A 22,627-nucleotide genomic window follows, 5' to 3' on the forward strand; every position below is an offset into this window, starting at 1 on the left:
CTTCTCCACCCTGTCCTATAATGTTCTTAAAATCTTCTGTAGTGCAGAACATAGGCTGCTTTCACAGGCCAGGTTCCTAGTATTAAATTAAGCTTTCCTATTGCTTCAGATATGGAACCTGCTGTTTTGTGATGAGGCGGCAGCCATCATGATGGAAGCTGTTGGGCTGTGGGAGGGTTTGAAAAGAGATGGGAAGGCAGGAGGAGGGGAACGTTGCTTCACTTCTCTATCATCAAAGGATTCCAGCAGGATTTCCTGGATCTGGCACACTGTATGTAAATTGCCCCCACCCCCTCAATATATTACAAACTGAAGCTGGGTTTCTAATGTACAGCTTGCCTGTGTGGTGCAATATTGCTGGTTCTAAGATAAACTCAATGTCAACTCGATCAAGTTCTTTCCCCAAATATCTCCATTCTTTTGAGCACATGAAGTCCCAACAAAAATATTGGGGAATATAGTATTTTAATTTAACATGTGAATCAGGATGCTTTGTACCTTCAGGTGAAAGTTTAAAGGAATGAAATCAGGAAGATGCGGAATGAAATTTAGATGATTATTTCCTTTCTTATTATAAAGATCACACACAGTTCTGCATTTTAGAAATCTACCTACTGAAGTTTTAATGTGTGATTATTTCTGGTATCTTTGTTCACATTAACGTAAGGGGAAATGAGCTGATTATACTTCTTGGTTTGTATGTGTTCTCTTTCTCAGCATTATTTTCTTGTCATTAGTGTTGTTTCCCAAAAGTCTATGGACTGAAAATGTTTCACAAATTCGTTGATCCTTCCTGACATCGTTCAGCATGCAAAGTACCAAGAGGATGTTGTGGGTGTCACAAGTTGAGTCATTTATGTGCTGTGAGAGTAGCAGCCCTTTGTTTTGACTCAAAGCTAGACAAATTTGGCAACAGAGACAAAAGGAGAATACCTTTGTATTACTGAGGTGTCGTTTTTATAAAGTGCCTTTGTCTCCCGCGCCACCCTCTTAATGCCTCAGAAATAAATCACTTCAGACTTCATCACTGACAGCCACAATATCTACAGTCTTCACACATCAGGAGCCTGGCTGACATGGCAAATTATGTGCTGGTGCCATTTGACAAGAGCAAAATGAAGAGAGGGGCTGGGCTTCCTTGCTGTATATCAGTGCAAAGTAATAATGTGTATTCTGGATACAGAGGGGGTGTTTGAACGCTTAATTGTGTTTGGTAGTATAAGTTGAAAAATAAGTGGAATAACAAGCTGGGGAGAGGATGTGATGGGACTAAGAAAAACAATCTAGGCACCTGATTCATTGATGGAGAATCGCTTGCCATTATTTGAAACACATCTGCATTTGTGCAACAAATCTCATTACCAATGTGCACATATAAGTGTTCATCTGCAGTAGTTGTGTCCCGTTTTTAAAAAGATGATGCAGAACTTGCACGATGAGTATGCTACTTATTTCACCAGCAGTCTCCAAAATCCCTTTGCCTAGGCTGCGGAAGTGCATATCCAGATAACTCCTTGAGTAAAGTAATCACTTTGCCTTCCTCTGTTTATAAGATAAGAGTTGTTTCCTCTTTTGAGTTTGTTTTCTTGTATCTTTTCGAGTGGCAGTGCCTCCACCTCTTTCTCATCCAAATCTGAGAATAAAATAAATATTTTGTTTAAAAAATCTCACTGGAATTGTGTTAAGCTCATGATTCAGATAAATGAGGGAGGAAAAGACTTGAGCTGATACAATTAATGTCTTATGCTGGAGATCTCACCAGCTGCCTTAGAAAAATTGCTTAGGTGCTGGGCTTCAGTATAGTTTCAAAGAAACCAGAGACCAGTGGGCTTGCCTTACACAGCACAAAACTTTCCAAAGTGCTTGGTTTTACTGTTTTACTGTCTTCAGACCTTGTGACACTACTGCAGATGATTATTAATACACTGGATCTGGAATTTCAGGCAATATGGCTCACTTTCTTTCTTTGCTACAGTACTTTATATGCAAAGTGGATAGACTTTCATCCATATGCAATTACTGCAAGACTATAAAATATGATATGGTTAAAGAAAGCAGTAGATTAAAACTACAGTAATTTCAAGAACTTGCAACAGGAACTAAAATCAAGTTTGAATGTGTTGCACAGTTATGAAAAAAAGCTGAATTGACAACAAATAATTACTGCCTGTGGAAAGTAAGGGACTTTGCTACCCAATAAATAAGCAGCTCTTATTCTCACTGTGTAGAGAGATGCACATGTTCAAGCGATGCACATATACCAGCTATTCTTATTATTTCATTGAACATTTCATAAGTGCTTGCTTGATGTGCAGAATAGTGTCACACTGAATGTTAATCACTACAAGTCAAGAAAAATGAAGTTACCTCGAAGTCCACTTTCAAAGTCTTCATTTATAAACCAACATGTCCTAGAGGTATGGGAGGGTTGTATGGGGTGAACCAGCTGGGTAACTACAGACAACCAAAACCCAGCAGTGACGGAGTTCTGGAATTAGATTTTGTTGCAACCACTTGAAATTCTGTGGTTGCAACTGTTTGATCAAGCCAGTCCAGGCAGATCAGAACATATCGACATGAACAAAACCAGTTCAGCCCAGCAATAAAAGTAGGCACAGGCTGGCTAAAAGCTGCAGCTGCAGCTGCATTGCAGTTACAGTACAGATACATTCCACAATGGACAAAGAAATGTGTAAGTCATCTGTCTTACAGTCACTCTTTGACTGCATACATTTTAGTAAAAGTTCCCAAGGTCTCCAACTGACTTGCCCAGAGCAAGGTAGATTGAACCTATGAAAATTTAAAAACAGCAATCAGGAACTAAAGATCAGTTTTGAGCATCCCTCTCCCTCTGCCTCCCTCCCTCCCTCTTTCCTTTAACAAAGCAGAGGTGGTGCCACTGATGCGCTCCATCTTAGCTCCAGACACAGCACACCAGTTGAAGACTCCTTCGGCACATAATTTCTAGTTCAAACACTTTGTCAATAGATCCATGTTTTTTTTTTAATTTTAAAGTTTATGATGTAGCTATTTATTATACAAAACCTATTATTGCTGTTCTTCAATTACAATCGCCCAGTCCAGTATAACAGTTGAGTGTAGAACTGAAACCAGTGCAAAGCTGGGAGTGGAGAGGGAACAGGAGCACCGTGGGTTTCTTGTACTATATTGTGTTAAAGCAGCCAAACCCTTTAATACTGGCAATGCAATTAGTGATTCACGGAGTAAGAAAATCAAAAAGATGGGTCCCTGCCATGAGGAACTTACAATCTATGCTTCAGCAGTGGAGGAGATAGGAAGGGGAAATAACAAGGGCTGCATGTGAGCAAATAAGCTACGTGTACTTAATTAAGCTTTGTGTCAGCTGGGAACCAAATTTGATTTGTTTCAACAATTTATAGTTTACCCATTTGGCAAGGCACTCTAAGCAACTGAAAAGACAAATGTAAGCATTCACATATACAGATTAAAGCAATAAATTAAAGCTGGAAGCCTGAGATTCAACTTCTAGGTGCCAGAATCAAATGTGTGGGAGCCAACCTTGTGACCCCAGTCCAAGCAAAATTAGTAATAATGACCAAGCCAAGCAGTAGGAATTAATTTGGCTGTCAGAAAGGGAAACAAGTTTAATCTCCTTAACCCTTTTAAGTGTTTTTTGTCAACTTACATCTCCATGTTGAACCTGAAATTAAAGTTGCATTCATTTAAATTTTCTTCTAAGAACTGTGACACAGTACCTATGACAAAGAGCTGGGTCCAAACTATGAGTAAATATGTTTATTTCTTGGTTTGCCTCCCTATTCAATTTGTATCCTGTCCTCCTTCCCGTGAGATAAGGCTGCTGACATGGAGGTGGGCTTTTTCAGTGATGGCACTGAATGTGATACATTCCCTGCTGTGTTGGCATTCTGTTAGCTCTTGAAGACGCACCTGTTTGAACAGGTATTCCCCTGACCTCTTTATCCAAGTCTCATGTTTTAATTGCTGTGTTGTTTTAACGACACTTGTTACTGCACCACAGCATATTGCTTCCATTAATGCCATTGCTCTAGCAGCTTCTAGAAATAATAATAGAATGTAGAGACCTTGAGGGTAATCTAGTCCAACGCCCTGCAATGCAGGAATCTCAACTAAAGCATCCATGACAGATGGCCATTCAACCTCTGCTGAAAAACCTCCAAGGGAGGAGAAGGGCCTCCCCCAAATATCAATGCCAGTGACCAAGGCATTGAACAGGAGTCGTCGTCCCCAGCACCATCTTCTGAATTTGCTTCTCCAGGAAAGAATGGAACCACTGTAAAACAGTGCCTCCAAGTCCTGTCCCAGCAAGGTGGCCTGGAAGCAGTGGTGTAGCGTGGGGGGTGCAGGGGGGGCCGTCCGCAACAGGTGCAACATCTGGGGGGGGGCGCTCGCACTAGCAGCTCTCTGCCCCTACCTGGCTCACTCACTCTCTCTCACTGCAGTGATGGCTGTGTGAATCCGATCCGAGCCGCCGGGTCGCCGCCCACTGTGGAGGAGAGGCTGCCAGGTGTGCGGTGCGGTGCGGAGAGAGAGCGAGGGACTATCTGGGGGAGGGACAGTGCAGCGGGGGGGGGCACAAATTACTTGCCTTGCCCCGAGTTAGGGGGCGCAAATTACTTGCCTTGCCCCGGGTGCTGACAACCCACGCTACGCCACTGCCTGGAAGGATACCATAGGCAATGGTATTGAAAGCCACCAGAACCCAGCAGAACCAGCAGGAACACACTCCCACCTGTCCAGTTCTTGGCGTTAAGTCATCCACCAAGGTGACCAAAGCTATCTCTGTCCCATAACCAGGCCTAGAACCAGATTGAAATGGATCTAGATAGTCAGTCTCCTCCAGAAACCTCTGGAGCTGAGCTGCCAGCACATGCTCCAGTACCATATTTTCTATTTCTTCTTCCAATGTGTAGTAAGTGATCCTGATTCTGCAAGGAGTTTTGATCCAAAATGACACTTGTATTCTTGAAACACTTTGCAAGAATTCCACAGCCAGCAGGCACTAAAGGAAGGGCTAAAAGTCAGTGCTTTGCATGCAGCGAGTGTCAGGTCCAGGGTCCAGCATCTTCAAGTAGTGCTGGGAACGTCCTCTGGTGAGCCACTGCTAGTTGGTGTAGAATTGGAGACAATATTGAGCTTCTTTATAAGGCAGCCTCCTATTTTCACTAAGTACCGTATTTTAAGCCCCATAAGGCGCACTGGCCCATAGGACGCACCTAGTTTTTTGGGGGGGAAATAAAGAAAAAAAATTATTTCCCCCCCAGGTGCGGGGCTGGGGCGGGAAGCTGTCCCCCAAGCTTGTGGGGCTGGAGGCGGGGAGGAGCAGGCTTCTCCCCCCGCCAGCCTTCTAACCAAGTCGGGGGACAGCGGGAAAGGCGCTCTGCGTCTCTCCCGCTCTCCCCCGAGTTTGCGGGGCTGGCGACGGGGAGGAGCAGGCTTCTCCCCCCGCCAGCCTTCTAACCAAGTCGGGGGACAGTGGGAAAGGCGCGCCGCGCCTCTCCCGCTATCCCCCGAGTTTGCGGGGCTGGCGATGGGGAGGAGCAGGCTTCTCCCCCCGCCAGCATTTTAACCAAGTCGGGGGACAGTGGGAAAGGCGCGCCGCGCCTCTCCCGCTATCCCCCGAGTTTGCGGGGCTGGCGATGGGGAGGAGCAGGCTTCTCCCCCCCGCCAGCATTTTAACCAAGTCGGGGGACAGTGGGAAAGGCGCGCCGCGCCTCTCCCGCTATCCCCCGAGTTTGCGGGGCTGGCGATGGGGAGGAGCAGGCTTCTCCCCCCCGCCAGCCTTCTAACCAAGTCGGGGGACAGCGGGAAAGGCGCGCCGCGCCTCTCCCGCTATCCCCCGAGTTTGCGGGGCTGGCGATGGGGAGGAGCAGGCTTCTCCCCCCGCCAGCATTTTAACCAAGTCAGGGGACAGTGGGAAAGGCGCGCCACGCCTCTCCCGCTATCCCCCGAGTTTGCGGGGCTGGCGATGGGGAGGAGCAGGCTTCTCCCCCCCGCCAGCCTTCTAACCAAGTCGGGGGACAGCGGGAAAGGCGCGCCACGCCTCTCCCGCTATCCCCCGAGTTTGCGGGGCTGGCGATGGGGAGGAGCAGGCTTCTCCCCCCGCCAGCATTTTAACCAAGTCGGGGGACAGTGGGAAAGGCGCGCCGCGCCTCTCCCGCTATCCCCCGAGTTTGCGGGGCTGGCGATGGGGAGGAGCAGGCTTCTCCCCCCCGCCAGCCTTCTAACCAGGTCTGGGGACAATGGGATGGCAGCGTTCCGCCTCCCTGCTCTCCCCCGAGCTTGTGGGGCTGGGGGTGGGGCTCTCCTGAAGCCTGGAGAGCGAGAGGGGTCGGTGCGCACCGACCCCTCTTGCTCTCCAGGCTTCAGCGAAAGCCTGCATTCGCCCCATAGGACGCACACACATTTCCCCTTCATTTTTGGAGGGGAAAAAGTGCGTCTTATAGGGCGAAAAATACGGTAACTCAGCAGACAGTGGCTCATAGTCCAGCTGTGGTACATATTCTACCTTCTGCCCATTCATGTCTTTAAAAAACCCAGTGTGTCTAGCATTGTGTATGTCTGGTTTTGTCCTCTCTACAACAAATAGTAAAATACCCAATTACAACAGAATGGCCTCGAAGCAGCAACATGAAATTAAATAGTACATGAATTGGTAGCATTTTACCATGTTAAAATATCAAGGATCAGCTAAAACCTTTGACTTGAATAAGATTTCAGCTTCTAGACATACAGGAAAATAATTTAAATTAGGCCATTTCCCCAATTCATGTCATTTTCTTTCTTTCTTTTTTTTAAAAAAAGCACTCCAAACACTGAATGCTGTCAACTCTCATTGAACCATGAAGAAGGTGTTCAGAATTCCTTGCTAGACTGAACCGTATCTCCTTGGTAACCCACTTCCGATGCATTATGTGATGTCATTGGTGCTGTTAAAAGCAGGCTGTGTTACTTTGTTGTCATTGTCCCCCCCCCCCTCCTAATTTCGAACATATTTTTACACATTTCTTTTTTAAATGTGAAGTTCATTAGATTTTCAGAGAGAAGTTTTAGTGCACTTGTATGTATGCTTTTGGGAACACCGAACGAAAGCATGTATTATGATGTACAAATGAGGCAAATTATGCACCTACCAGAATCTGTACTGGCCACAGGTACCACTACTTTCCTTGAAGTTGCATGTTTATTCTGGAAATTTATGAGGCAGGTATGTGCAACATAGGTAAAGGTAAAGGGACCCCTGACCATTAGGTCCCGTCGTGACCGACTGTGGGGTTGCGGCGCTCATCTCGCTTTATTGGCTGAGGGAGCCGGTGTACAGCTTCCGGATCACGTGGCCAGCATGACTAAGCCGCTTCTGGCGAACCAGAGCAGCGCACAGAAACACTGTTTACCTTCCCGCCAGAGCAGTACCTATTTATCTACTTGAACTTTGACGTGCTTTTGAACTGCTGGGTTGGCAGGAGCAGGGACCGAGCAATGGGAGCAATGGGTTGCGGGGATTCGAACCACTGACCTTCTGATCGGCAAGTCCTAGGCTCTGTGGTTTAACCCACAGCACCACCTGCGTTCCTCATGTGCAACATAGATTGCACCTATTACTTGTCTGGAGGCCTCTGGCATGCAGAGGGAGTGCTAAGGGATCATCTCCCCCATTCCATGCCAAGTATCCTCTTGCCTTTCTGTGGTCTCGCAGAACTCTAATATTGCTGGAAAGCCTTTTCTGAGGTTCCTCTCTGTCTGAGATCTCTGATGCACTGCACAGCGACCCCTCAGTTCCTCATCGGCCCACTCTTCTCTTCACCGAAACCTTGCATTCAGAAGCTCTGTATTAGTAATTTGGCCCTTGTGCAATCATACAAAATAATGGCGTAGTACAGATTAAGTTCCAGTGTAAGTGTGACTATGAAAGCACATAGGAAGCTGTCTTATACTGAATCAGACAATAGGTCCATCTAGCTCATTGTTGTGTGTACAGGCTGGTAGCAGCTCTCCAGGGTTTTAGACAGGAGTGTTTTTTCCAGCCCTACCTGGAGATGCTGAGACCTTCTGCAGGCACAGCAGATGCCCTGCCAGGGAGCTATTTGTTCCAGACTCACTGAAGCATACAAATTTACCCTATACCAAGTCAGACTATTGATCTATCTAGCTCAGTATTAACTACTCTCCAGGGTCTTTCCCAGCCTTACCTGAAAATGCCTAGATTTGAAGCTGTGATCATTTTAATGCAAAGCCTGTGCTCCACCTCTGAGCTACGTCGTTCCCCAGCTACTCTAGTGTAATGTAATAAGCCCTTCTCTTGGTGATTGCTATTTCTGAATCTCATCTTGGTCCAAAGTGAGCAGTATTTCCTCTAATGACAGCTTAGCTAATTAGTCTGCAAAGGCAACCAACGTTTAGAGGAGTAGAATAAACAAATGTTTGGCTAAGTAAATTATATATTTTTGTTCCACATTTTAATTCTGCCCCCAAATGATTATAGGGCGAGCCACATTGAACTGGGTAATGTAAAAAAAAAGTCAACCAGTCATTAATCTTGCAGTAGGCTAAGGAATTCACACTTCTGACATTGTTAAAAACTAGAAGCTACTGAAAATAACCTAAAACTGTTTTGCCTAAATAACATAGACAAAATGAAAGTCAAGTAGCAAGCAGGGGTACTAAAAAGAAGTATAGATTATGAAACTGTTCAGTTGAACTAAAAATGCATTTGTTTCAATCCAGAGTCCCTTGTGCATTGTGATTCATTTAAGTCTCTCAGGGTGACATGGAAGAGCTATATCAGATATCCTTCTGTTTTTAACACTTGAACAGCAGCTGGGAGATGAATTTAATCAGGAAGGGGTTAAACCTTCCACTCCCTGCTATTTCCACAATGGAAATTGTTCCCCAATCTGCTATTTTTTAAAAAAATGAGGCTGCATTTTAAATGCATTTTAACCTGTATTTTAAATTTTTTCCCTATTATGTTTTTATTGTAATTTTACTGGTATTAGCCACCCTGAGCCCGGCTCTGGCTGGGGAGGATGGGGTATTATTATTATTATTATTATTATTATTATTATTCCTACAGCAGGAACGTCTTCCTCCACTGGCAAATATCAGCTTTGGGAAAGTGCTTTTCATAGGGAAACTGCCCTGGAGAACAAAGGGCTAGCTTTTTACCCCAACACTGTGATCCTGAACAGATTTGCCCCTTATTAAAATATTCTAATTGCTATTTTTTTTATTATAAAGCCTGGGGAAATGAAAATACTGGATCTCCTGCTGTTGCATCCAGTTTGACCCTTAGTGTGTGCATTAAGTCTCTGTTACTCACAAGAGACTAGTGGTTCAGCGCCTCTTTCTATGGACTCAGCTACACTGGTAAAGAAAATGCGATTTATATGTGTTGTATTGCGATATAACATTGTGCCACCAGATGGTGACATGGAGTCCTGTCTTTCTCTAACTCTTTTCCCTGTTTAAATTTACAACACTTTAAACGCTTCTTTGTCTAGATTGAGCCTATATGTAGTGATTGCCTTTGGGAGTTTTGTTTGGGGGTTTTTAAACTGATGATTTCATGGAAAAAGTTATGCAGGTGTTGCAAATAATAGGTGGGAACCACTGGCACAAACAGGTGGAATCTGTGGCAGCCGCATGCAGAACAGGAGGGTCTATGGGCCAGATTATTTAAAATTTTAATCGGAACTGTAGGAAAGACTCACTGGGTATCGTGGGAATTAAAAGCTACAGAAAAGCAGAGTTTAAAGCAATAGTCTAAAAGCAGCAGAGAAAACACTTAAGACAGCTTCCAAGAACTTGAAACCATTTCACCAAAATCCTGCTCAAAAAGGAAAATCTTATACAGTGGTACCCCGCAAGACGAATGCCTCGGAAGACGAAAAACTCGCTAGACGAAAGGGTTTTTCGTTTTCTGAGGTGCTTCGCAAGGCGGATTTTCCTAAGGGCTTGCTTCGCTAGACAAAACAGCCCTGCCTCTCCTGTCATGGCGATGGTCACTGCACGCACGCTCGCTTCCCCGCTCCTCCGGCTCCCTCCCACCTTCCAGCTGACGACGACTCCGGCTCCCTCCGACCTTCCGGCTGACGGCCAACCTTCCGGCTGCCTCGCGCCGCTGCCCACTGCCCTCGCGCGCTCCACTGAGAGCCGCTGCCGCCAGAGCAGCCAGTGTTGCAGCCGGAGTCGCGCTCCTGACCCCCGCGGCCCTCCAGCAGCCGCGTCGCGCGGTGGCCACAAGGCGCGGGTGAGTCTGAGGTACCGGCTGCGGCAGCTGCCCTCCTTCTCCCCGCCCCTCCCCACCGTTGTTAGTGTTTAACTGCAGTGGTGATTTGCAAGACGAAAAAACTCGCTCAACGAAAAAACTCGAGGAACGAATTAATTTCGTCTTGCGAGGCACCACTGTATTGTGGTTAGAGGCCAAGAGAGTGGTCAGCAAGGCAGGCTTCTCTTAGGACTTTTAGAAGACTTTTAGAAGGCATCTGAAGGCAGCCCTGTTTAGGGAAGCTTTTAATATTTATTGTATTTTAATATTCTGTTGGAAGCTGCCCAGAGTGGCTGGGGAAACCCAGCCAGATGGGTGGGGTATAAATAAATTATTATTATTATTATTATTATTATTATTAGGTGTGCCTAAAGCCTAGTCACAGCTTCTGAAAAGGTATCTGTGGCATTTTGGGGATACACAAGAGACTCTATGTCAAAGATTAGAATAAAGAGACATGATTCACAGTCAGGTCTGTCTTCTAGCGTCTCTTAGTTACGTTCTGCTGAGAGCTCAGCAGTGTGGAAGCAAAACCACATGAAGCCACAAACTCTTCACATCCTACTTGCATGGACATGCAAAGCACATAGAATGCATCTTCTGGGCTATACCTCTGCCTTCATCCCCAATGATATGTGACTGCCTCCTCTGTTGTCCACATATTAGCATGGATGACAAAAGCAGGAAGGCCTACAGATGTAGGTTTCCCACATCGTGGAACTCAGTCATGCAGTCTGCTCAAAGGCTTTCCCTCCTTCTCAGATGGTGGGGTGGGGCAGCGAGGGTGGAGAGCCATGCATGAGTAATAATCTTTACCAAAGGATCCCCCTTCGCCTCTCCCAGTGGGACTTGGGGTAGGCACCCTCAAAATTGTAGGCCTTTGCCTATGAGCCCCCTCTGCCCCCCAAGTTCTGACCTGTGTATGAGTGGTGGTAGGGCCAAGGGTGCAGCTTCACAGTCCCTTTCCACACCCTTTGCCTTTTCACATGAGTAATGCAAGAAGGAGGCCACTGAGATGCTACATAGGAATTGTAGTGTGAGTTATGGTCGTCCTCTGTTTGTCAAACGTATTGCATACAGGTTGATTTTGATGCATAAATCATGTTATTGTTTAAATTAATAGCAAATTCTCATTAATTTCATTTAGGTTGAAATTTTACCCTAAGTCTCTGTAAGCCAAATAGCCTTTTCACCAGTCCTGCTGGAAAAGAACAACAACAAAAGCTCTAGACACTGCAGTCTTTTTGCAGATTGCACCTTGAGTCAAATATTCATACTCTGTTACAAGGTTTACATGAGAAATGAAATCTTCCTTGACATGGATTTTGCTTTCCCCCTAAAGGTTAGCATATTCACATGCACCTAATAACTATTAATAGTTGAAAGTGCAGCTGTGTTTGAGATCATTGTAGAAGCTTGCCAGTCGGGAAAAGACTTGGATAGAAAATCCCATTTGACAGGAGAAAGGGCAGAAAGAATATAGACAACTTTAGTATGCCAGGAAAGTTGCGTGGGATGCCTTCTTTTTACACACCCTTTGAAAAACTATATGGAGATCTCAAACTACTACAGGATATAATAAAGCAATATTTTTATATGCGCAGAATAGTGAGATAATAAAAAGCTCTTTATTACTGAAATTTAATAAAATGCTGTTTAGGTGTGCCCCGTCAGTTTCCTATAATATGACACCTATCATCTACTAAACCTACTAAGAGATGGTATAACAGACAAATAATCTCTCAGAGTCTCAAAGAAGTCAGTGAGAGGTTTGGCTGTTCGCCCACATGAAATTGACATTGGTTGTACACCAAGGCTGATGACTAGGACTTTATCTCTTTCTGAGAAGTGTGATACAAAACAAAGCAGTCCACCATTGCCACCCTCCACTGATTATCCTACTCCGTTGAATTATGACTTGTGGTTCCAACAGTACCATTAGGCAGAGAGATCGCTGGGGAGGGCAGCAATGGGATCATCTAGCTATTCCCATTCTTTTGAGCTGCTGCCCCAGCATCAACACTAATGGCTTGTTGCTGGCTTGTGCTAGCTGGCTCAGCGAGTTTTCTCCCAATGCATCTCAATCAGCACTGTTGCAGAGGAGAAATCTTGGCTGAGTGGGCAGGCAGATGCATCCAGCACAGGCCACCCACTCCAGCTGGCATGCCCTGTCTTGCTTGGCTCATGTGACACACACCGCCATCATGTCTGCATTGCAACATTTGTTGGAGGGAGCAGGGGTCAGGAGGAGCGGGAAGTCACTGATGGCAAGGTGTTGGAAAGCAGAGCTGTTTGTGCCATGCAATCTGCCCTATGCTCCCCAGCTCATATGCTGCATTTGAGTGTGGATGAGGGCGCTATCTGGTTACCCAAAATGAAAGCAGATTCAGCTACCAGTCTGAGTGGTTATTGTATGTGGGATGGAGAAGGGAAACAACTTACTTTCCTTCTTCTCTGGCAGCAAAGTGTATTGCAAGGGCTCTGATTTTATATATATATATAGCTTACCCGCAAATGGATTGCCTTGTGCAATTGCTTGTCATACTGAACCAAACACCTGTGGGTGTTGGGGAAATGGATATCATACACTTCGGATGATTCTTCTACCTGGTGACTATTAAATTGTGCTGGCTTCTGTCGTTTTTACTGGTTTTGAAGAATTAATCTTGCTAAAACGCAGCTCTCAATATTATTTTATGGTGTGTTGATAGAATATATGTATAACACATGGATATTTTATGTGTTTTGTGCTTTTAAAAAAGTATTCCCTCGCTATATGAAATTCATGAGTTGTAAGAACAAAGCATTACAGAAATCAGCAATGGTGGCTTATAAAATGCTAGCAGCCTCATACTTGGCACTGCTTGGAAACCAAAATAAAACATAGAAATCAGTGAAATTTTGGAAGGTTCTGTCCACATGGATTCAAAATGGCTTCCAGTTGCAGGTAAACATAGACCAACACCTGCTCTTGGGAACAGGTGCATGCAGTCAGAGAGCAGCATGGATCTGTTTGAATGCCTTCTTGCAAACAGTCCTGGACTTCCCTTTACAGAGGTAATGTGCCTCTCATTTGACTAAGTACAATCTGAACGGGGATAGACTTCACATATTAAGGCTTGGGTTTGTGTACAAAATAACAATGACAAGTGGAGTAAAAAAGCTTTATTTTTCTGTCTGTTGTATAGTATACAAAATAAAAATATTGCTACTTCAGGACAGTGGAGTTTGCTTGAGTTCTTGAAGCAATGAGGTTGGGTTAGTAAAAAATTGGCAAACCATAAATAAAAACAAATATTTCATTTTAAATAGTGGTGATGGGGGAGTTCCTTTGAATATAAGAGTAACCAGACTGGATCAATCCAAAGGTCATCTAGTCCATTATCCTGCTTTCCACAATGTCACCAGATGCATCAAGAAACTTATACACAGGGTATGAGGCCAAAACCCCTGTTCTGTTGTTCTTCTCTCTTCCTTCAGTATAATCAAAGGTAGACGTCATCCAAACCTGGAGATGGAAAGCTTGTACAGTCGTACCTTGGATCCCGAACGCCTTGTGAATCGGACGTTTTGGCTCCCAAACACCGCAAACCCGGAAGTGAGTGTTCCGGTTTGTGAACGCTCTTTGGAACCTGAACATCCGACGCGGCTTCCGATTGGCTGCAGGAACCACACCTTGGTTTCTGAATGTTTTGCAAGTCGAATGGACTTCCAGAACGGATTCCGTTCGACTTCCAAGGCATGACTGTATATGGAATATACAAGTATATAGCCAGAACTGTATATAGAACCTCCAGGTTCAGAGACAGTCTCCCTCTAAATCACCTGAAGTTGTGGAGGCTACAACAGGAAAGGGCTTTGGGTCTCAAACCCTGCTTTGCTTAAACACGTTTAAAAGGGTGTGCAAGCCAGTGGCCAGCACCACATGAAGTGCTGTGTGAAGAAATTATTTCATTTTTGAACCTACTGCTCCCTTTCAATTTCACTGGAAGATCCATATTTCTGATGTTACAGAAATGAGAAAAATCTGTGGTAACATGCAAACATTTGCAACTTGTAATTTCTTATGTACTCAATCTGTGTCGTGCCACCCCTTGTATGCTTACTCAGAATTAAGTCCCACTATGTTCAGTGTATGGGACGCGGGTGGTGCTGTGGATTAAACCACAGAGCCTAGGACTTGCCGATCAGAAGGTTGGTGGTTCGAATCCCCGTGACGGGGTGAGCTCCCGTTGCTCGGTCCCTGTTCCTGCCCACCTAGCAGTTCGAAAGCACATCAAGTCCAAGTAGATAAATAGGTACCGCTCCGGTGGGAAGGTAAACGGCGTTTCCGTGCGCTGCTCTGGTTCACCAGAAGCGGCTTAGTCATGCTGGCCACATGACCCGGAAGCTGTACGCCGGCTCCCTCGGCCAATAAAGTGAGATGAGCTCTGCAACCCCAGAGTTGGCCATGACTGGACCTCATGGTCAGGGGTCCCTTTATCTTTACCTTTATGTTCAGTGTAAGAGCCGTATGCTGCATAAGATAGCCAAAATGTTTCTTGTTTATGTTTCAGAATTTTTAAACTCTTCAGTCTCAAAAGTAATTTTTTTTGTAGCCCACAAAACCTTATGCCTTAATAAATATTTTAGTCTGTTAAGATACCTCAAGACTAATTCTGTGGTACTGTATTTCATGTGCTCCTTTTGGGGGAGAAGCTGCCTTATTTTGGCAATTGGACCAGCGGGCCCCACCACCTTAATCTGGCCTTGCCTCTGAGGTCTGAGTCCTCCATGGTCAACAATTGTCATGGACTTCAGAGAAGGCTTCCAATGCATACTGCTGTTTGTAGTATCAAACTTCTTTTGGGTAACTCGTGTAAGAATGAAATGTATTGGATTGGCTCTGCAGAGAATAAGCTGAAGGTTACAAACATGGCAGTTTATAGATTTATCTTATTTTCTAAACTATAGATTCGAAAACCTACAACAACTTCAGCATCTGTGAGACTGTTCGGAGGGGACAGGAAGGGAACCGCTTGAACTCTTAGTAACACCATAAGGCTATGGAAGCTTAATTGATTAGAGTAGCGATAGGAACTAAAGATCTAGAGCCTTGTTAACAATTTTAGCTGTTGCAATTCCCTGTGTTGCCCCAAATGTAAGATGTTTATAGGTGTGACGTTACAGAATACTTTTTAAGGCTTTTCATTTTGTGATTTCCTTGCATTTTGGCAGAGAGGGAATGAACCAGGATGAATTTCCAATAATATTTTGTAAGCTTATTCTTAATTATTTGGGTCTCTGAGTGTGACACGAACAACTCCCGCAGAGAGTTGTTTTCATGCTGAGTCCTTGTATGTTACATTAGTATTTAATGATTTTGCACAATGTAAACACATTGCTGTTCAAAGCTATTTTTATAATGAGGAACTTTTTAAAGCCAAAAAATAGAAAAGGAAAATTTATAGTGAACTCTTACAGCAGTTAGTTGCTTGGGATGTGGAAAAAGTAGACCCCATAAAAAAGAGTAGCAGTACATCTATGGACCAAACCAAACATTATGCTAATTACATGAATGCAATTAATGTGCACATTTTTAATATAGTAGCCTCTTTCTGCTTCTGCTGTGGTCTGACAAAAATTGCTTCTCCAAAAATGTTGTTTGCCTTTCAGGGGATTTTTTCAGGGACAGAAAAATCCCCCTCCTCTGCCCTAATGGTCCTAAAACTACTCTAGCATCACAAAGGCTGCTGTTTACTTAACCCAAAAAACCACATTAACTGTACTTGCACAATTATAGTGTCATGTTTGGTTCAAAGCTATATGGCCTGGCAAATTGTATTTGGAGGCACAATGTTAGACTTCAATAGCTTTTTGTCACCCTCACTTTGCACAAAAATGTTATTTGTAACTCATTGTTAAAGAATACGATTTCAAAATTTGGCCAAGACTGGATAGGTAAATGATGCCAACCACTTCCCACCATTACAAACCTCTTCCAGAGATGAAGCAGAACTCTTGGCCATGCATGTATCTCTGTGCCCAGCTCCTGTTCTATCTATACCATTCTCTCTCACCCTTTTTGACCCTCTCTCCTCCAGCACTAGCTATGGCTCTATTTCCTTTCCACTTTGCTTTCAAAACTCCCAGTGAACTCTGTCATATGCAGCATCTGCTATTACTTCACTGATTCCCCTAAGATTCTGGCACCCTAAAGCAACTGCTTAGGTCGACTTTGTAACTAACTAGTTCCAAACTATATATTTTAGAGTTGTGAACTGGGCTGTTGTAGTAGTAGTAGTAGGAATAATTTATTTCTACCCTGCCCATCTGGTTATTTTTACGGATCATATTTTAATTTGAGATCTTGAAAAAGACAACACAATGTACATAATAATAATTATTAGCATCTGTAGAGCACTTTTAACATCCTTCTGTGGTTTTTATAATAGCCCTGTGAAGTGGATGAGTATTATCCCCATATTGCTGAGACTGAAAGAGAGCAGTTTGCCAGAGACCCGCCTAATGGGTTTCTACCTGGTGGTGGAAACAAGAACCGAACCACGAGCGTTCAGATTTGCAGCTCTTTGTAGCTTGTTTAGGCATTACCTCTGAACACAGAATACCAGCATGAATAGGAAACATAGAGCTGTGTATGCCATTGCTGCTTGCTCTGACTTTCCCATGTTGAGTAAGAAGCTTTGAAGGGGGTTTCTATGTGTGTTTGACTATCTTCAAACCTTCCCACTCAGTGCCTCTGATTACCTGTTCAAGCATAATGCCTGACTAAGCATGTCTTAGGCTGCAGTCCTAAAACACTTCCCAAGTAAGTGCAAGCCCTCTTGAACTCATTGAGCCTTGCTTCTGATTAAACATGCACAACATTGTATCATTAACTCACTGTGTTACACCAGTTCACTTGGAATGTATTATTTTAGCACTATTACAGGAATAAAATTTGAGAGCTAGTAGGAACAGAGTGCTTATCTTCTGTTGTACTACTACATTTAGAAGCAATCATTGGAAGATAGGCAGACATAAGTTCAGACTTGAAAACGCTGCTTCAGATCTTTGTATTCTTGTATGATACATACATAAGCCTAATTGGAAGACAAAATAGGCACATTTTGATCATTGCAAAACTAATATGGATGTAAGTAGTTTAATATTCAGCTTTTTAATAGAATTGTCAGGTGATGCAATATTTGGATGTACTGTGAAGTCAGTAGTTCTAATTCAACATCACCTAGACTTTGAAAATCCCAAGCTAAAAATTGCTTGAGCTGAGATAGGTCTACAATTTTCAAGTGATGCTAATGGTGTTCTGTGTAAAGATCACAACATGTTGAAATTGAAATTCCAAAGACTTCCGTTGACAAACTTTCTTTTCCTTTCTATCTCTTTTCTTAGGTTACATATTTGGGTAAAGTTTCCACAACAGGGATGCAGTTTTTGTCAGGTTGCACGGAGAAACCAGTCATTGAGTTGTGGAAGAAGCACACGCTTGCCAGAGAGGACATCTTCTCAGCTAATGCCCTTCTGGAAATCCGCCCCTTCCAAGTTTGGCTTCATCATCTGGACCTCAAAGGAGAGGCCACTGTCCACATGGATACCTTTCAAGTTGCACGTATTGCTTACTGCACTGCCGACCACAATGTCAGCCCAAACATTTTTGCTTGGGTTTATCGGGAGATCAACGATGATTTGTCCTACCAAATGGACTGCCATGCCGTAGAGTGTGAGAGCAAGTTAGAGGCCAAGAAGTTGGCTCATGCCATGATGGAGGCCTTTAAGAAGACTTTCCATAGCATGAAGAGCGATGGACGGATCCACAGGAATAGCTCATCTGAAGAAATGTCTCAAGAATTGGAATCTGACGACGGCTGACTTGAACTCATTACTGGTTAAGCAAAAGCAGAAAATGGCCCTGGGAATAGAAGCATATAGATGAATAAGCAACAGTTCAATGTGGGGGTGATGGGGCGCCCAACATGTGACTGATCAGCTTTTCAAAATAAAGAAGCAATTCAGTAAATTCCCTAAAATATATGCATCTTTATAATAACTGCACCACATTGAAATCTGCTGCTGCTGTTTAGAAATGTGACAAAACATTTTTACTTGTGTTTCCATTTTACCACAGCTTCCAGCCCCATTTTGGCCCTCACAGTTCAGGCTCGTCTCATAAAGATAATAAATTATTTCAGTTTGCTTGTTGAAACAAGTGAACAATTCTCATGATAGAATCCTCTCGGATTTGTTGCTAGAGTCTTAATACAGTTGCAAATGGGATCCATTTCTAGAGAAGAAAATACAATTTGGTGGCCTACTGCTAATCCTGTTGACCGTCTCCAGATTGAAGTAGCTACCTGCAGTCTTTTAGATTAACAGCCTGAAAATCTACATAAACTCACATTTCACAGTTTGAATATTCAAAGATGCTTATATTTACACACTATAATCATATGCTATATTTTATTTTATTTTACCTTTTTAATGTACCTGCAGCCACTCATTTTCCACTTTAGCCCTATAGTTTTTAAATACAAACTTGCAGGGATACCAGAAGTCAGGTTGGGGAGCCGGGGGACCTGATTGTGAACTGTTTTTGAATGCCTGGGACGACCGAACCACTGCTGAAGATTGTGAGAGACTGTAATTTGGTAATTAATGATAAACTTCGGTAATTAAGCAGTATATAAATAGCTTCAAAATAAAGATCCTGGATAGTTAATAGTTAAGCTGCCTCACATGCTTTCCCTCAGTTCTGGCATGGTATGAGACCCTTAGTTCCACAGCAGTCTTGCCACCAGCTATGTCCATATTGCCCCCACTTCCTTGGGTATCATTTCTTAGGTCCAGTTTGATCACAGGGTGTCTTACAGTGGAAAGGGATCAGGTTTGAAAGCAGATTATTTGTTGTGATTCAAAACCTCATACTAATATTTCCAGAACCCTTTTCTGGTCACAGATGAAAGGGTTCATAACTTGAGAAAGTTGTTTATTTGTTTCTTTTTTTAAAAAAATAATGTTTAAAGGCCAAGCGCTGATTAATAGGTTGCAGATAACGCTGCTCCTTTATACATATAGTCTTGTTCATAAATCGTGGTAATGTTAGGGGCACGAGGGCACCTTACAGAAGCCTTAAAAGAAAGCTAATCAAAGCAGATAGCTCTAGCGGTCTGTTCCATTGTGTGTGAATATGTATACTTTGTATGTTTGTGTGAGTGTGTGTATGTGTGTCTGCGTGTGCGATCAGTGTCACAGCATGTAGATTGATCATGGGAACATACTGAGGAGGACTTGCACCTCTTGAAAATAATATGCTTATTGCTTTCCAATGTATGTAAACTATTCTGCAATGTAAAGGCATTCATACTTTAATAAAAAAAAGGTTTGAATCAAAGATAAATAATTTTAGGCTCTTTGATTTTATGCATACATTCCTGTTTTATTTCAAATACCATGTCTCACTTTTAATATGCCATTTTACAACAGTAATATTCCATTAATATGCTGCAGCATATTAATGGAAGCTTAATATGACTAAAATAACCCTCTTACCCTCTAATTAATTGCAATAGTTATTTTATCGTTTTCCACTGAACATTAAATCTCAAATTATTGCATTTTAAAATGAGCATATACTTTTATTTTGGTCTGTGTGGACCCTCCTTCCAAGTCCCTATTTTGGCATTCAGAGCCAGAGCTGTAAAGTTTCTCGGAACTGGAGGTAGTGAGATGCTCTTTCTGATTTGCAGAACTCTAAGAGGCTGTCCCTTGCTCCTTTTTCTCCACCTCATTTCTGTGGAAGGACAGCAGCCTATCTTTCCTACCACCATCCTTCTCAAATGGTCTGCTGCTGACTAGGAGGGCAAGGTATCTGAAGATGCGTGCTCAAACACGGAGGTACTTTACATGTCATGTTAAACCATAGTTCATTTTAAGCTATGGTTTCATGGCAATGTAGCCAATCAGTTCCCACTGTTTCCAGGAAGCTTTCTGAGAAACCAGCTTTGCAAATTCACCCTTTGCCATAGTGCCCACATTTGTCTACATAATTGTCTGGGTGCCAATTGGTTAAGCTGCTTGTGAAGGTCTTTTTGCATGAATCACATTGCTAAAATGGATATGTGTTTTCTTGGCCCAGAAAGTAGTTGGATTCATAATGGTTCTTTTTATTTAAAAAATCCACTTTGTTGAATAGTAACGATATATTTCTTTAAGAAAAATGCCTCTCATTTCTGACCCATACTTCTCCCCCTGCTTTAATTCTCTATGGATTGTGCTTCAGAACTTGAGTATATATTTTTAATGGCTTGCTAAAGCAGAAACAAAGGTCTGGCTAGCTCAGCCTCTCAGCCCCCTTGACTCCAGCAGTGGAATCTAACCACCCAGATTTCTCTGGAAGGGGGATAATGACGATAACTGCCATTTCTCCTTGGTGTTCAATAATTCTTTTTTTTTTTTTTTTTGGAGGCGGGGATGAAGTTTCTAGTGAATATAACTTTTGAATTATTTGTTTCCAAAATAAATTTCTCTAGCATGAGAGACCATTTGTACTTGTAGCACAGTTATACTTGGAGCCACCTTTGTCATTAGAAATGTGTCATTAGAAGCTAAAATGAGTTTAATAATCATAATTGTAAACGTAGGAGCATGGGTTATTTTTCAGTAGGACCACAGCATGTGGTTAACCTTTCCCTCCTTAGCTATGATCTATATCAGGCATATCCAACTTTCAAGAGACTGAGATCTACTACCACTATAAAAAAACTGGCAGTGATCTACCAAAGTTGAGCTTTTTGGGGGAAGTCAACATTCGGGAAGGGGGCCCACGATCTACCACGGACACCCCACGATCTACCAGTGGATCACGATCTACCTGTTGGACAGCCCCAATCTAGATGAAAATCACCCCCATGCTCTAAGCCTTAAGGGCGGGTGGGGAAAGCTCTCTCCCATTGCTGCCAATGGAAGCTGTCTTTCAAAAGTGAACATTACTGCAGGGGGCAGGCAGATTTCATCAGGATAGTGGCTGGGAGGAAGGGGTTAAACCTTCCTCATATTCTACAGTCCGGATGAAAACCAAGAGTTTCCTATGACCTTTAATTCTTTTTTAGCCTGCCATTGTTTCTAATGATATATTGAGCATCCCATCCCATTTGATCAGTAATCTGACTGGTAGCAATTTTCCAAATTGGGGCCTTTCCTAGTCCACTACCCAAAATGTCACACATTGAACTTGAGGCCTTTATATGTGCGAAGCCAGTGCCCTTAAGTAGCTGTCATGGTAAAACTCAGAAACACCCCTAAAACTAACTTCAGCAATTAAATGTGGATCAGCTTTTGACGAATTAAGACCTCATTATCTTTGTTCACTAAAAGGCACCATATATAATATGAAATGTGAAAGCAACTAATATTTCAGAAAGTTCACAGCAAACAACAAACTATGTCAGTCCTGTTTCCAGTTGAACCGCTTTTCATCCTTCGTCTCTAGCTCATTAATATGGAAGGCAGGGGGGAACTCTGAAATTATCAACACAGAGAAAATTGTTTTCTTATTTTAACTCAGAATACATACTTGGTCTCACACCAAGGCTGCTTGAGCTGTAATTCAGCCTACTTCCTCACAAAGCTATATCCATAAACTGTACAATTCCTTTTAATGAATTTGATTTTTAGTCTTGAGATCCAGTTTCCCACCCCATTCAAATAAGGTTAAGTGGCCACCTCTTGAATTCCTGTCAACTTAAGACTGCTGTGACTGTCCTCTGAATTCAACCAAGTCCTCATCTTGCTATTCAGAGATGGTACCATTTAATATGGAAGGTGAACAAGAACGGAGAAAATAAACACCACTGACAGACTCATTCCTAGTATGAGATACTAGGAAAAAACAAGCAGTGACACAAATTAGATTGAAGTCGCTTCATCTACAATCTGTCACTGCTGATAGAAGGGAATATTTCTGAAAAATCCACATGGTGTAAATTTACATGGAGTAACGCTCTTGTGACAGGAACCAGAAACCAGGAAATAAGAGGCAAGACACAGAGTAGAACATGGGCCACATTTTATTTAAACAGCTATGTTGATAATAAACAGTGTGGACAACCAAACTATATCAGATGCCAAATTGTGTCCCCAAGCAAGGGACACAGAGAGGGCGATGATCCCTTTACCCGGACTATTAGGGTGCATGGAGAGCTCGTTCTGACCTCCAGGCAGGTGAGGCAGATTAGCCTCAAATATGTTCCATATCCAGGCGAAGGGCCGCACAGCTCCTAGCAGTTGGCCTCTGGGGACACCCATCAGAATCTGCCTCAGGGTGCACCTGTTTCCTACACTTTC

At 43.2% G+C, this 22,627-nt stretch overlaps 1 protein-coding gene across 1 annotated transcript in view; it reads left to right on the top strand.

Moving 5' to 3' along the window:
* Nucleotides 1-19,676, top strand: part of PID1 (phosphotyrosine interaction domain containing 1) — a 91,790-nt gene extending 72,114 nt beyond the window's left edge. Inside the window, exon 3 of the mRNA XM_083443036.1 lies at nucleotides 17,681-19,676. Coding sequence (XP_083299162.1) covers nucleotides 17,681-18,157 — 477 coding nt within the window. The 3' untranslated portion in view covers nucleotides 18,158-19,676. The remainder of the gene's footprint in view (nucleotides 1-17,680) is intronic.
* The last annotated feature ends 2,951 nt before the right edge of the window (nucleotides 19,677-22,627 follow it).

This window comes from Podarcis tiliguerta, assembly GCF_965153285.1.
Source record: "Podarcis tiliguerta genome assembly, chromosome: 5".
NCBI lineage: Eukaryota > Metazoa > Chordata > Lepidosauria > Squamata > Lacertidae > Podarcis > Podarcis tiliguerta.